Below are 15524 nucleotides of genomic sequence, written 5' to 3' on the forward strand. Positions count from 1 at the left end.
TTTGTTTACAATCAAAGACTGCTCGGCGGAAGCTTCCGCCCGGCAGTGTGTTCGGTGACATCACCGGCTGTTTTACTGGCTAGGGCAGCGCTAAAGCCCGCCCATGAGTGCCGGTGACGTCGCCGGGCTTCCTGGCATCCCCATGATAAGCCCGGTACATCACCGGATCTCCAAAAAATGCAGCGATTTAGCGCAGGGCAAAGGAGAGCATCGGAGCATGAACTGCTCCGATGCTCAAGTCAGGGGGGCTGCCGGGGTGAAAATAGAGGGATGTCCGGGTTCAGCTCTGAACCCGGACAACCCCTTTAAGTCACGTGAGTATTGCGCACTACTATGCGAATAGGATTGTGGTTCGGGCATGAGCAATGGAACTAATGAGATGCTGATTAACATGTGCATGGTGTGGCCGCTCCATATGCCGCTATCCCATTTGATTTTAGATTGGTTGATCACTTTGACACGTATATGAGAAGTACACCATATTGGGGAGTTTTAATGAACAGGTGTCATTGAGAGCAATATTGAATTGTTATTAGTATATGCTAATGAAAGAAGATACTATGTAGGATATATAAGCGTATTAAGCTCACTTCAGATTATGCCTGATAAAGACTACTATGTAGTCGAAACGTTGCACTTTTTGGCATTATTTGCACATTTTTTCATGGACCCACTGTGAATAAAATTCACTTCTGGAGATGCTGACGTCAATTTGTTTTTTGTATAGTGAGATAAAGTTGTCACTGTGATTTTGTAGCAAAAAGGTCACAGAGAAGCACGGAGCATTATCAATCATGTTAAAGGGGTTGTCCAAGTTATATTTATTGATGACCGATAGGTCATCAATATCAGATCGGCTGGGGTCTGACACCCGGCACCCCCGCCGATCAGCTGTTTGAAGAGAAGGCGAGCGCCCTGCCAGCGCCGCCTCCTTTTTACTGTTTACCTTCTCGCCGCTTGCATCTGCAGCAGTGAGGAGGTGTAATTACCGTCCCATTCATTTCAATGGTATGGATCGTTCCCATACACTTGTATAGGAGCGATCCGTACCATTGAAATTAATGGGACGGCTTGGGTGTAATTACACCTGCTCACTGCTGCAGATGCAACGGCGAGAAGGTAAACAGTGAAGAGGAGGCTGCGCTGGCATGGCGCGCGCCTTCTCCTCAAACAGCTGATCGGCGGGGGTGCCGGGTGTCGGACCCCAGCCGATCTGATATTGATGACCTATTCTGAGGATAGGTCATCAATAAATATAACTTGGATAACCCCTTTAATGCTCTGTGTCTCTGCTGTCCGGAACGGGGCTTGGCTCTCTTCTCTCTTTCACGCAGTGGATTACGCACACGGGATCCACTCGTGTGAAAAAGCCCTAAAGGTTTTTGTCCACCCACCACCCTGTTGATTTCAATCTAAAAAATAAAAAAAATTCACAGAGGCTGCACGGTTCTCCAGTCTGTTGCCAACTACCCCTATGACGATATTGAAAGCTACTGGAGACAATTTTTCTTAAATTCAGAATCCCATTGGATTTACTAATAACAATCTTTTTCTTTATGTAGCACCAACATATTCCGCATCGCTTTACAATCAGGGGTTCAAACAAAGTCCTAAATAACATAATTTAACAGGATCTCTTTTCATTCTATATATCGGTAAATAGAAACGGACATAAAAAGTCAGTCCAGACCCGGACTTCCTGCCAAGTCTTGGCTTACGCGATCCTCACTAAGGGGTCACCACCACCTGCAGTGAATCTCAATCATCCGGTTACATCTTGGCACCCGGTCATGCTAAAGAAAACTTTCCCGGGTGACAGACGTGTCATTTCCTTTTCCAAGATTAACTTTTTGGACAGAACAGACTGTGCGCGAGCGCGAGCGCTCTCAGCCCCTCTAAATAACGCCCTCTAAATATGGGCGTCATTACATCTGAGGTTGTCACCCGTTTTCCTCAAGTCCTAGATGACCCAGATAGGCACTGCGCCCAGATACACTGGAATACACCCTCAAGTGTTCAAAAAGTTTGGTGACGCCCAGGAAGATAAAGATCTAAGAAATCTTTAGAAGGCGACTTTAGGACTTCACGCTTGCCTTCTCCGGGGATAATGAGCTGTGCAGTTGCAGCAGACCCAGGTGTCCCTTTACGATAAGGCCTTGAGTGCTATGGATAGGGAGCGGTATAAATAGAAAACAGGTTGGGCAGAAAAAAAAATAATTTCATTGAGAAGACACAATGCCACCCTGTTCCCTATTTATGTCCTTGAAAGGCCAGAAATTAACCATTCGTGACCCATATACATGAAAGGCATTTTTCAGGTGATTCGTGATAAAGTTATAGTACAGCGTGTGATGATATTATATAATGTATAATATATAAATGCATTATTCTGGTCCTCAAGATCAGATCTCTGGGACAGCAGCTTTCCTGACCGCACTGTTTGCCTATATCCTGCCCGTCTACAATGTAGATATAAGGAATTTTGGTCGTAGGAACTATGGAGGTTCGCGTATATCTGGTGCAGATTCTGTCGCACGCCATGTTGCGGCAGAATCAGCGACTTCTTTCCCGCTCACGCCAGGTCTAAAAAATTTAGCAGGGGGCACCGGAACCGTGCGGTTAAAAAAAAACAAAAACGTTGGTTAAGTGGCGGCCGGCGGCGCCCCTCAGGCTGCGCCGCCTGAGCGCTCTAGTAAGAATCCCTCAGGCGGTACAGCACTGAGCCCGCGGCCGGAGATGATGTACAGATAGTCCAGAGCCTCAGTGAAGCCGTGGGGGCGCAGCAGACCAGAGAGACCGACACCGCTGTCTGACTGAGCTTACCTTCAGGCTGAGGGTGGAGGCGGAGCTCTGCCGACTTGGATGGAAGGCTGGGTAGCTCAAGGGCGCACAGCCGCGCACTGCGCGCCCTGATCTCTACGTTTACCCCCCCCCCGACCTCTCCCACCCTTGAGCACGCAGAGAGGGGGTGGAGCGAAGAAGGAAGGGAAGGCCACTGAGCAGCCAGCCACCAGCAATTTCCTGCCTCCCAGTGCCTTCTGGGACAGAAGTGGGCTCCTGGATTGGAGTGCAGCTGCTTTCTTCTTCCCCAGGGCGACATTGGTGTTTGTCTCCAGTCCCCAGAGTCCCCAGAGCCAGACCAAGAGCCAGACTGCAGCCAGAGACCAGATCATCTTATTGTCCTGGTGGTAAGTAGACAATGCAATATGCTTATTATTTAATTGTTTAGTTATTAATACTACATTGGAAACTAATTTACCTCACATTAAAAGGACACCATAGTCCCAGAACCAGTACAGTTTAATGTAGTGGTACTGGTGTCTATAGGCTGTTCCTGCAGAGAAAAGACACTGTGCGGTACTGGTGGTAAAGGAGCACTATAGTGCCAGGCACTATATAGTTGTTAGGAGTGGGGCACCCTCGTGTCCCCCTTCCACTGGGCTGAAGGGGTTAAAACCCCCTCAGCCACTTATCTTTCTCCAGCGCCGGCACTGGGAATTCTTCTCCCCGTTCCTCCTCTCAGCTGCGAATGCGCGTCTTCCCACTGTAATTTTCACAGTGAGAATCGCGGAAGCGCCTCTAGCGGCTGTCAGGGAGATGGCTACAAGAAGCTGGATTAACTTTTTTTATCTTGCCTTTTTTATCTTGCCCTGCGAAAATCCTTGCACCGGCCCTGGTTATGTAGAGGCCGACGCTTCTACATAACTTTGGCGATCCACCGCCAGTGCAAGGGGTATTAAAACCTTATAGGTTTAGCAGCAAGATCAACCCTGTAAAACCAGGCATACTCCCTTGTAGGGTTGATCGTGCTGATTAAAATGATACCTGTCTTGTAAAAATCAGTTGTGGGGTTCACGAGGAAGATAGGCTTTTATTCTCTATGCAAATGGCGGATTCAGTGCACTTTCCAGTGCAGGCCACACCCCTTGGTGCACTGAAACCCTCATTTGCATAAATAATAAAAATACTTTTTTCTCAGGAACGACACAACAGATTTTCACAAGACAGGTATTATTTTAATCAGCAGGATCCCCCCTACCAGGCATTACCGAACTGTATGCTGTCCGTGACAGCAGCAGGACAGGGGCAGAAGCTTTAATCCAAGCGCTTTGCAGCACTTGGATTAAAGAGCCGGCTTGACGTTTATACACGTGGTAGCTGCACGGGGCATGTGCAAATATCACGTATATAAACGGATTGCAGTCGGGAAGGGGTTAAGGACCAAACACCCATGATGGGTGAGGTCTTCATAAATCACTGCATACACCGCCCTCTGACTGCTCATACATGTGGCCATATTCCATCAGATTGACGAAGTGAGCGCAGACACTTCCTGTCAATGAACTTTATTTACTACACCCAGTCATGGTCTCCTAGTAAGGGCTTGTTCACACAAACGTGCCGTGTTTTGCGTTCCGCAAATTGCGGATCCACAAAACACGGATGCCGCCTGTGTGCCTTCCGCAAAACGGACAAGAATAGGACATGACCTATCATTTTTGTGGGTCCACGGAACGGAGCAACGGATGCGGACAGCATTGAAGTGAATGGGTCCGCACCCGAGCCGCAAAAAATGCGGTTTGGATGCGGAACCAAACCACGGTTGTGTGAATGAGCCCTAATTAAATTCTTCTAAACTAAACAAAAGTGTGGTGAGTAGCAGCGTATAAAATTCTCTTGTCAACAAACTTTATTTACAACAAACAGCACACTACTTGCAACCACATTCCCCAAGGTGTTTCCTAAATTGGTGTGGAGTAGTAGTGCATAAAATTCTTGATTCAACAAACTTTATTTACAATTTATAGTGGAGTACATGATGTAACCACGGTCCCCAAGATCTTTCCTAAATAATTGTCAAAGCTAGTAGGGCACAAAATTCCCACGTCGACACACTTTAATTACAACACACAGCGTGGTACATGTAACCACGGTCCCCACGATCTTTCCTAAATCAGTGGGGAGAGCAGTAGCGTATAAAATTCTCACGTAAACTTTATTTAGAACACACAGGGGGAGATTTATCAAACTGGTGTAAAGTAGAACTGTCTTAGTTCCCCATGGCAACCAATCAGATTCCACCTTTCATTTTTTACAGCTCCTTTGGAAAATGGAAGGTGGAATCTGATTGGTTGCTATGGGGAACGCAGCCAGTTCTACTTTACACCAGTTTGATAAATCTCCCCCACTGTGTGTTACATGTAACCACGGTCCCCAAGATTTTTCCTAAATCAATGCGGAGAGTAGTAGTGCATAACATTTTTGTGTCAACAAACTTTATTTACAACACAGCGTGGTACATGTAACCACGGTCCCCAAGATCTTTCCTAAATCAGTGTCAGAACTAGTAGTGCATAAAGTTCTCGTGTTAACAAACTTTATTTATAACACACAGCACAGTACATGTAACCACAGTCCCCAAGATCTTTATTAAATCGGTGTGGAAAGTAGCGCAGTGCATAAGGCTACTTTCACACTCGCGTTTGGTGCGGATCTGTCATGGATCTGCACAGACGGATCCGTTCAAATAATACAAACGTCTGCATCTGTTTACAACACACAGGCTGCGTGGTACATGTAAGGCTACTTTCACATTAGCGTTTTTCTTTTCCGGCATAGAGTTCCGTCACAGGGGCTCTATACCGGAAAAGAACTGATCAGGCATATCCCCATGCATTCTGAATGGAGAGTAAGGCTACTTTCACACTTGCGGCAGTGTGATCCGGCCGGCAGTTCCGTCGTCGGAAATGCCCTCCGGATCCACCGATCTGCCGCTGACTGAAAGCATTTGTGAGACGGATCCGGGTGCGGATCCGTCTCACAAATGCATTGCAAGGACGGATCCGTCTCTTCGCTTGTCATGCGGACCGACGGATCCGTCTTGTACATTTTTTCACATTTTTACCGATCTGCGCATGCGCATTCCGGAACGACGGATCCGGCATTCCGGTATTCTGAATGGGAAAAAATGCCGGATCCGGCGTTCAGGCAAGTCTTCCGTTTTTTTCGCCGGAGAGAAAACCGTAGCATGCTGCGGTTTTCTCTTTTGACTGATCAGTCAAAACGACTGAACTGAAGTCATCCTGATGCAAACTGAACGGATTGACTCCATTCAGGACGCATGGGGATAAAACCGATCAGTTCTTTTCCGGTATAGAGCCCCTGTGACGGAACTCTATGCCGGAAAAGAACAACGCAAGTGTGAAAGTAGCCTAATCCGTTCAGGATGTCTTCAGTTCAGTCATTTTGACTGATCAGGCAAAAGAGAAAACACCGTAGCATGCTACGGTTTTATCTCCGGCGAAAAAAAACGGAAGACTTGCCTGAATGCCTTTTTTTCCATAGGAATGTATCATGCCATTCAAAATACCGGAATGCCGGATCCGTCCTTCCAGTCTGCACATGCGCAGACCTTTAAAAATGAGAAAAAAATAAATACCGGATCCGTTTTGCCTGATGACACCGGAAAAATAGATCCGGTATTGCAATGCATTTTTCTGACTGGTCAGGCATTTTTCTGACTGATCACAATCCCGATCAGTCTGAAAAATGCCTGATCAGTCTGAAAAATGCCTGATCAGTCAGAAAAAATGACATGCGTTTGCATACTGTTTCAGTTCAGGCAACGGAACTGCCTGCCGGAATCAAACAACGCAAGTGTGAAAGTACCCTAACCACGGCTCCCAAGATCTTTACTAAATCAGTGTCAAAAACAGTAGCGCAAAAAATTTTTTGTGTCAACAAACTTTATTAACAACACCCAGCGTGGTACATGTAACCACTGTGCCCAAGATCTTTCCTAAATCAGTGTGCAGAATAGTAGTGCATAAAATTCTTGTATTAATGAATTTTATTGACAGCACACAGCGTGGTAAATGTAACCGCGGCCCCCAAGATCTTTCCTAAATCAGTGCGGAGAGCAGTAGTGCATAAAATTCTCGTGTCAGGGCAAAAAGTTCCCATGCCAGTAAATTGAATTCACAATGAACATGGTACTACATGGCAGCCGTGGTCCCCAAGATCTGCTTCCAGAAGAACTATCAGACGCCGTGAGCACCTCACGTACTTGTTTCAATGAACTTTACTTAATGAAGCCCCTTTAAGACAACCCGTTGCATTTGCCAATTGCAAAATACAGTGAACTAAGTCGTGATTAGGGTCACATGAGTGTAACGCGCGTTCTTCGGGGTTAACTCTTCATCGACACTTCTGCTGCTATAGAAACAAAGCGAAGTGCGTGACGCACGCTTAGAACTTAAATCTCCTGGATTTGGTAAAGAAAACAGAAAAACAAAGAAAAAAAAAACTTAAGGAGACCCGTCTCCTTCTAGGTCTCGGCATGTGGAATACACTTACCCTTCGGAGCCACGTGAAGTGCTTGTAAATATCGATTTCAACTTCCATTCTCTGCGTCCATTTCGCACATCAAATTCCCTTCGGAAAGTTCGTCGCTCTGTCGGCTGGAGACATAGCCTTTGTTCTGGGATGACAATGTCTCGTGCGTTCCTTTTTTTTTTCTTTTTTTCCAAACTTGGAAAAATCAGATCACATTCTACGACGTCTTTTGGCTGCGACCCCCTTCCCTGGGGCTGTCTATGGAGCGCTACTCACAAAGCAAATTAACTTGTGCCTATTGCATGATCTGCATTAAGGCTGTGTATATTAAATCCTAGCAAATATCATACGACCGGTTGGACGACAAGGAGGAGCCGCCTGTTACCTCCAGCACCGAAGCTAAATATTGCCAAGGAGTCAGGAGAAAAGTATTTTCCAAGGATGCCTGCCCCGTCTCTGGGTTTCAGAGTGGTGGGTGACTGGAACTCATTACTTCAAGACCCCCTATTTCCTGTCTGTGCTTCTCCTGCTGCCTAGAAAGTCACTTCTCCTCGCCCTGCTCTCCTGCCAGATACTGCAATGTGATCCCTCTGTCCTCCTGTTGTAGTGTGTGTGAGACTAGGGCGAGCGCAGGGACAAAGAGAGGTTTGAGTAAACACCTCTCTCCGAAACTGCTAAGAAAACCAGGTCATCAACCTGGACATCTCAAGATTTTGTAGGTCTTGCTTGTAAAAAAACAAACAAAAAAAAAACAAAAACCCAAACAGGGTTGATGTATCAAGGTGGAAATGGGTCTAAAATATTTGATACCTACACCAGTTTTCTTTTTTTCTTAAAACGGGCATGATTATACAGTGTGAAAAGATGTAGCAGAGCTGAATTTGCGCTTTCTAGAACAAAAAGAAAGGCAGCGACCAGAGATTACATGTTGACCGATAGGAAATGATAAAATGCCCTACAAACACAATGGGGTAAATAGATCAATGTCACTGCGCCTGGAAAGCGCGCACGCTTTTGACTCCAAATACGCGCGCCAAAATTTTGTTTCCTTTACGACGTGCTAGACATCAACTTTTTATACTTAACTTCTGCACCAACTTTTTATCTAGTCCCATTTTGCACCTTGTCTTGGTTTTTTCGGAAAAAAAAACTTTGCAAGTCCAGCTTCAGTGTGCAAGGTAAAATAAACTTTATTCCAGCGGTTTCAAAACTTCCAATACACGGATATACTTGTTACGCGTTTCGGACCACTCTCAATATAGGTCCTTCATCGTGACATGTCTTAGTTTTTGGCACATGTTTTGGACAAAAATGATACCATCTCCAAGGCGGTATAAAACATGGTGTACAATCCTGACAGTGAACAGCAATATACAGGCACCGGTCGCGTGCACCCCGCATCACTTGAATGGGTCCGCAATCCAGAAGGCCGATGTGGAACGGAGGCACGGAACCCCACGGAAGCATCACGGAGTCTTTTTTCCGTGCCTCTGAACATGTTCTATTTTTTTTGCGGTGAGGACGGGTCACGGACCCATTCAAGTTGCGGTCTCCAATGCACGAACGACCGACCAACGGCCGTGTGCATGAGCCCTTAGACAAATTAAACAATCTTAAAGGGGTATTCCCATCTGAGACAATGGGGGAATATTGGTAGGATTTGTCCCCATTGTCTGATATCGGGAACGGAGCGCTGAAGTTGGTGTCCGGAGGACCCCGGGTTTCCCCGGGTACGGCCACCACCAAGCGCTCTCCCTAAAGAAGTGAATGGAAGAGCACCGCGCATGACCGGCCACCGCTCCCATTCACTTCTATGGGCCTAATGGAAATAGCCGGTGGCCCCATAGAATCGAATTGAGGGCGGCTGCACATTTTTTTCTCGGAATTGCCCCAGATCTCACTCTTTGCATTGCAAAGGGTGAAATTTGCACTGAAAATCTGCCCAAACAATTGACCTTCGGCAGATTTTAAAATCCACAGGTCAATTTCTCTCTGGAAAATGGCCACACTGTGTACATGACATTTTGAAAATCGCATCCATTTCTGAGTGCCGTGTGTATGCAGCCTTAAAGGAAATGTCACCCCGATTTTGCATTCTGGACTCCTTATCTGCAGGACTGTTCATGTATGTACTGTAGATAATAGTGCAAAATAGGGGTGACAGCTTCCCTTTAAGGCCACTTTCACACGACCGTATGGCTTTTTCAGTGTTTTGCGGGCCGTTTTTTCTGGATCCGTTGTTCCGTTTTTTGCTTCCGTTGTGTTTCCGTTCCGGTTCTGTTTTTCCGTATGGCATATACAGTATACAGAAATTACATAGAAAAAATTGGGCTGGGCATAACATTTTCAATAGATGGTTCCGCAAAAAACGGAACGGATACGGAAGACATACGGATGCATTTCCGTATGTGTTCCATTTTTTTGCGGACCCATTGACTTAAATGGAGCCACGGAACGTGATTTGCGGCCAATAAGGCTCCATTCACACGACCGCAATTTCGTCCGAATTGCGGACCCATTAATTTCTATGGGGAAGCACATCGTGCTGCCCGGACACGGAATTGCGGACCCGCACTTCCGGGTCCGCACTTCTGTTCCGCCAAAAAATAGAACATGTCTTATTCTTGTCCGCAATTGCGGACAAGAACAGGCATATTCTATCAGTACCGGCAATGTGCGGTCCGCAAAATGCGGAACGCACATTGCCGCTGTCCGTGTTTTGCGGATCCGTGGATCCGCAAAACACATTGTGGACGTGTGAATGGAGCCTAGCAGGACTTGTTCTATCTTTCAACAGAACGGAAAAACGGAAATACGGAAACGGAATGCATATGGAGTACATTCCGTTTTTTTTTGTGGAACCATTGAAATTAATGGTTCCGTATACGGACCGTATACGGAATGCAAAAAACGGCCCGTTAACGGAAAAAAAAACGGTGTACGGGCGAGTGTACGGGCTGTTTTTTTGTGTTCCGTATACGGTCGGTATACGGAACCATTCATTTCAATGGTTCCGCATTAAAAACGGAATGTGTTCCGTATGCATTCCGTTTTCCGTATTTCCGTTTTTTCCGTTCCGTTGAAAGATAGAACATGTCCTATTATTGCCCGCAAATCACGTTCCGTGGCTCCATTCAAGTCAATGGGTCCGCAAAAAAAACGGAACACATACGGAAATGCATCCGTATGTCTTCCGTATCCGTTCCGTTTTTTGTGGAACCATCTATTGAAAATGTTATGCCCAGCCCCATTTTTTCTATGTAATTTCTGTATACTGTATATGCCATACGGAAAAACGGAACGGAAAAATGGAACAGAAACGGAAACACAACGGAACTCAAAAACGGAACAACGGATCAGTGAAAAACGGACCGCAAAACACTGAAAAAGACATTCGGTCGTGTGAACTAAAAAACTAGAAAACAGTGTAATGCTTCATATCTCCAGTGGTGGCGCTGTAAAGGAATTAAACATTTGCTGCCAGATTGCCCCCCAGTTTACAGTTTATCATATGGGGGCTTACAAATGGCATTGTCTGAAAGAGAGAACCCCTTTACAGGGTATGCTCATTTTCTGACAACTTCTCAATTCAGTTTTTAAAAAAATCGTCTTTGTGGGCATTTTTCAACCAAGAATGATGGAACTGTGCCATTTTGCCCATTTCAGCTGCAAATGCACAGTGAGAACAAAAAGGCAATACAATGTGCCAAATGATAAACTCAGCACTGCTACATGGAACAAAAACAGCTCTGCTACATTAGATACATTCAGGTCTATGACACCTGACATACTCAGCTCTGCTATTTTTGTATAATCATGCCTTACTAGGGTCCAGTCTGCTGCTGTTGTCTTTGTCTGCTTATAACCCTAAGGGCTCATGCACACGACCGTTGGTGTCCCGTGCCCGTGAACCGCAAATTGTGGTCCGCAATGCGCGGGCACCTTCCGTGGGGCAGGCGCATGGGGATCGCAGACCCATTCACTTGAATGGGTCCGCGATCCTTCCGTTTCGCAAAAAGATAGAGCATGTTCTATCTTTTTGCGGTGCGGAGGCACGGAACGGAACCCCAGAAAGCTTTCCGTAGTGCTTCCGTAGTGTTCCGTTCCGTGTTTCCGTTCCGCATCTCCGGATTTGCGGACCCATTGAAATGAATGGGTCCGCATCCGTGATGCGAAATGACAACGGAACGGTGCCCGTGTATTGCGGATCCGCAATACGGGAACGGGACACCAACGGTCGTGTGCATGAGGCCTTATACTACATTTCCCCTGAAAGATTGCTCCTAGTTGGATTCGATCCCAGTACCCCAATGTCAACCACTGAGCCAGATATTAAATATTAAATAATGGCTGAGACTCCTCACATGGATGACAAGGTGGATCAGCTGCATTGACAGATCCTCTTTAGAGGGTGTGACATAAATCCAGGAAAAATGCCACCATTGTTAGGAAGTTTCAGCTTGTCATGCTTTCAGGTGGGGCACGGTATAACAAAGTATCCATGTATCCTTACTCCAGGCCATAGGGAGCTTCAAGTTACACCTATGGCTCCCGGAGAAGGGGGGCTAGCCATTGTTGGCCTCATTATTCTTTCTACTGGGTTGTGAGAATTTGCACAGATTTACCCATTCCCAGAAGCACTGCAAACGAGTAGGATATTGGCCCAAGAGTCAGAGAAAGGGAGTAGGCAAGAGAAAAAGTGTCTGGGTCTGGAATTCAGGTCCAGATTCCGGGTGGGAATAGACTTCTTCAATACCAACCATCAAAATGCCACCATTTTAGGAAGTTTCAGCTTGCCATGCTTTCAGGTGAGGCAAAGTATCCATGTATCCTTACTCCAGGCCATTGGGAGCCTCAAGTTATACCTGTGGCTCCTGGAGCAGGTGGTCTAGTCCTTGTTGGCCTCATTCTTTTTTCTAATGGGTTGTGAGAATTTACACAGAACCTCTAATCCCAGAAGCCCCGCAAACGAGTAGGATATTGGGCTAAGAGTCATAGTAAGGGAGCAGGCGAGAGAAAAAGTGTCCAGGTCCAAGATTCAGGTCCAGGTTCCTGGTGGGAATGTACTTCAAACAAGGAAGTAGGATATTGGCCAAAGGTGCATAGTCAGGGAATAGGAGAGCAAACAAGTGTCCGGGTCCCAGATTGAGGTCCAGCTTCCAGGTGGGAATGCCCTGCACCATTGTTAGGAAGTTTTAGCCTGTCATACTTTCAGGAAGGGCAAAGCATAACCAAGTATCCATGTATCCCTACTCTAAGCCATTGGGAGCCTCAAGTTATACCTGTGGCTCCTGGAGCAGGTGGTCTAGTCCTTGTTGGCCTCATTCTTTTTTCTAATGGGTTGTGAGAATTTACACAGAACCTCTAATCCCAGAAGCCCCGCAAATGAGTAGGATATTGGGCTAAGAGTCATAGTAAGGGAGCAGGCGAGAGAAAAAGTGTCCAGGTCCAGATTCAAGTGTCCCGAGTCCCAGATTGAGGTCCAGCTTAAAGGTGGGAATGCCCTGCACCATTGTTAGGAAGTTTTAGCCTGTCATACTTTCAGCAAGGGCAAAGCATAACCAAGTATCCATGTATCCTTACTCTAAGCCATTGTGCTCCAGGAGCTTCAAGTTACACCACCACGGGCACGGTGCACCTGACGAGGGGGTCTAGCCCTGCTAAACTGCAATCTGTTTTCTAATGGGTTGTGAGAATTTGCATACAGCCCCCTTTTCCACAGGCATTGCAAAGGATGGATCAGGATACTGGCCAAAGGGTCATAATAACAGAGTTGATGACCAAACAAGTGTCCGGGTCCGGGCTGCAGGTCCAGGTTCCAGGTGGGAATACCTTGCTCTAACTACTACCCCTCTCAGGTGCAGCCCTCCTGTTCTTCACCCAGCACCTACAGAAGGTACTTAAAGGGTTTCTGTCACCCCACAAAACTCTTTTTTTTTTTTTTGGATAGTTATATTCCTTATAGCGCGATATAGGAAAATATAATGGTCTTACTTACTTTCATGCGGCCGATTCTTTAGAAAACGAAGTTTTATAATATGTAAATCCGGTCTCTACCAGCAAGTAGGGCGTCTACTTGCTGGTAGCCGCAGCAGAAAACCGCCCCCTCGCCGTGTTGATTGACAGGGCCAGCCATGATCTCCTCCTCCGGCCGGCCCTGTCAGTATTTCAAAAATCGCGCGCCTCTGGTCATTCGGCGCAGGCGCTCTGAGATGAGGAGGCTCGTCTCCTCAGAACTCCCTCAGTGCGCCTGCGCCGATGACGTCTTCTCTTTCGGTGATGTCATGACATCACAGAAAGAGAAGACGTCATCGGCGCAGGCGCACTGAGGGAGTGCTGAGGAGACGAGCCTCCTCATCTCAGTGTGCATGAGCCCTTAAGTGGACAAAGCCTAGGAAGCATGTCCACAGTACCATTTTAACCTCACGTGTGCCATTCTGTACTCTGACCTTTCCATAAATGACCCCCACTACATCCGCTGTAAATGATATACTTCCTCATAGAGCGATGGAAAAAGATTCGCAGCTCGTACACACACATTTCCAGCACAGCTGTGCCGCCGCATCTCATGACCATTTATATACAGAAGTCTGATAGCTCAGCCTGTAACGTAAACCGCCGGGCTTCCACCTCCTCCCATCGTCACATTGGACGGCTGTCAGCCGGGGTATTTATACTAATTTCTGCGGGAAGTGTCACTTACGCGGAAATTTAATCACCTGCCCTGGTAAATCGACGTTTAAACAGACAGATGGGGATTTTACAAGACAAGACCTGATAATTAAGGCTGATGATCCATTGTACGTAAAGTAGTTTGAGGTTTACCCCGCCAAAGTCACCGCTGAGTGATTGCATTATTGGCGTGATGTATGTGGAGTATAACAAGAGAAGCTTAAAGGGAAGCTCCACCTTGGAGCCACGTTAAAGAGATTATCGCATTATTGTGAGTGATGGGCCAAGAGTTACTGATCGATGGGGGACAGGCTGCCATGATACCCATTGTCCCTGGGAATCAAAGGGCTGCAGTGCAGTATTGCCCTACATAAAATACTCCCGGTCCCCACTGTGCAGGGAATAGACTAGACACTAGACTGCAGGGCTGTTGCAAAACTACAACTCCCAGCATGCCCAGACAGCCTACAACTATCAGCCTATGGCAGGGCATGGTGGGAATTGTAGTTTTACAACAGCTGGAGAGCCGCAGGTTGGCCATCCCTGGACTAGAGAGCATCGACTAGCCTGGTGAGCAACTACTGGATTCAGCTCTGAGCACCGCTGTGCTGCCCTCTTCTGGCTGGCTCAGTGTCTTCTCCTGTGCTTTAGGTGGTTAGGACAACCCGCCACTCAATAATGATGTAATCCCCCCAGGTTTTTATACCATTAGCTGCCCAACTCTGCTGTTCCGGTCTTCATTACTCCACCACATCAACTCTGCCATACCATTCTCCAGAACTCCGCTACATCAATTCTTCTATAGCAGTCTTCGGAAATCTGCTCCATCAACTCTGCTACAGCAGTCGCCATAATAACTTTGCTACACCTGCCCTGCTATGCTGGTAACTCTGTTACATCAATTATGCTCACCAGTCTTCAGATTTATTCTGCCACACTGATATCTCGGATCTACAGAAATGTCGGACGTCTCTGTATATATTGTCGGTAGATTTCTGTTGCAAGCTTACACTATTTTGTCTATTTTATGATAAGTCAGATGCCGAGAACCTCATGGGCGGTGAAGCTCGGTGACATCACAGCTTAGTTGTATAAACAAACATGATGTCATCTCTATTTATACATGATGAAAGATCCAATCAGGCTCCGAAACGCATATCCTCTCTATTCCTTGCTATCGAGCGCGGCCCAACTTTCTTTATTGTGTGTAGTATTGTTTTTTCATTGGAACAATTTATTATCTATCATCTGAATATAGTAAAGGGGTTGTGGCATCTGTGACTTTGGTGCCATCAAAATCAGATATCTGTGGGTCCTAACTCTGAGATCCACACCTATGTCCAAAATGGGCCCCAGAAAATGGAGGGGATGATACTGCACACGAACAGCGCGCTCTCCGTTCATTTGTATGGGAATTTCGACAAAAAGAGCAAGTGAGCCCACTTGGCTTTTTTTCGGAATAAAAATGAATGGAGGGAGGCTGCGCACATGTGGCTGCTCTCCGATCACTTTGGGGG

The 15524-nt window shown here is 46.5% G+C and overlaps 1 protein-coding gene across 6 annotated transcripts in view; it reads right to left on the reverse strand.

The window, feature by feature from the left end:
- PPFIBP2 (PPFIA binding protein 2) overlaps window positions 1-15524 on the reverse strand; it is a 191428-nt gene that overhangs the window by 86086 nt on the left and 89818 nt on the right. The window contains exon 1 of one of the 6 annotated variants that reach the window (XM_040409259.1): window positions 7357-7885. The exons of the other annotated variants lie outside the window; for them this stretch is intronic. Coding sequence (XP_040265193.1) covers window positions 7357-7404 — 48 coding nt within the window. The 5' untranslated portion in view covers window positions 7405-7885. Of the gene's footprint in view, window positions 1-7356; window positions 7886-15524 lie in introns of those variants that run through there. 6 annotated transcript variants of the gene reach the window in all.

Source organism: Bufo bufo, chromosome 10 (genome assembly GCF_905171765.1).
Source record: "Bufo bufo chromosome 10, aBufBuf1.1, whole genome shotgun sequence".
Classification (NCBI taxonomy): Eukaryota; Metazoa; Chordata; class Amphibia; order Anura; family Bufonidae; genus Bufo; species Bufo bufo.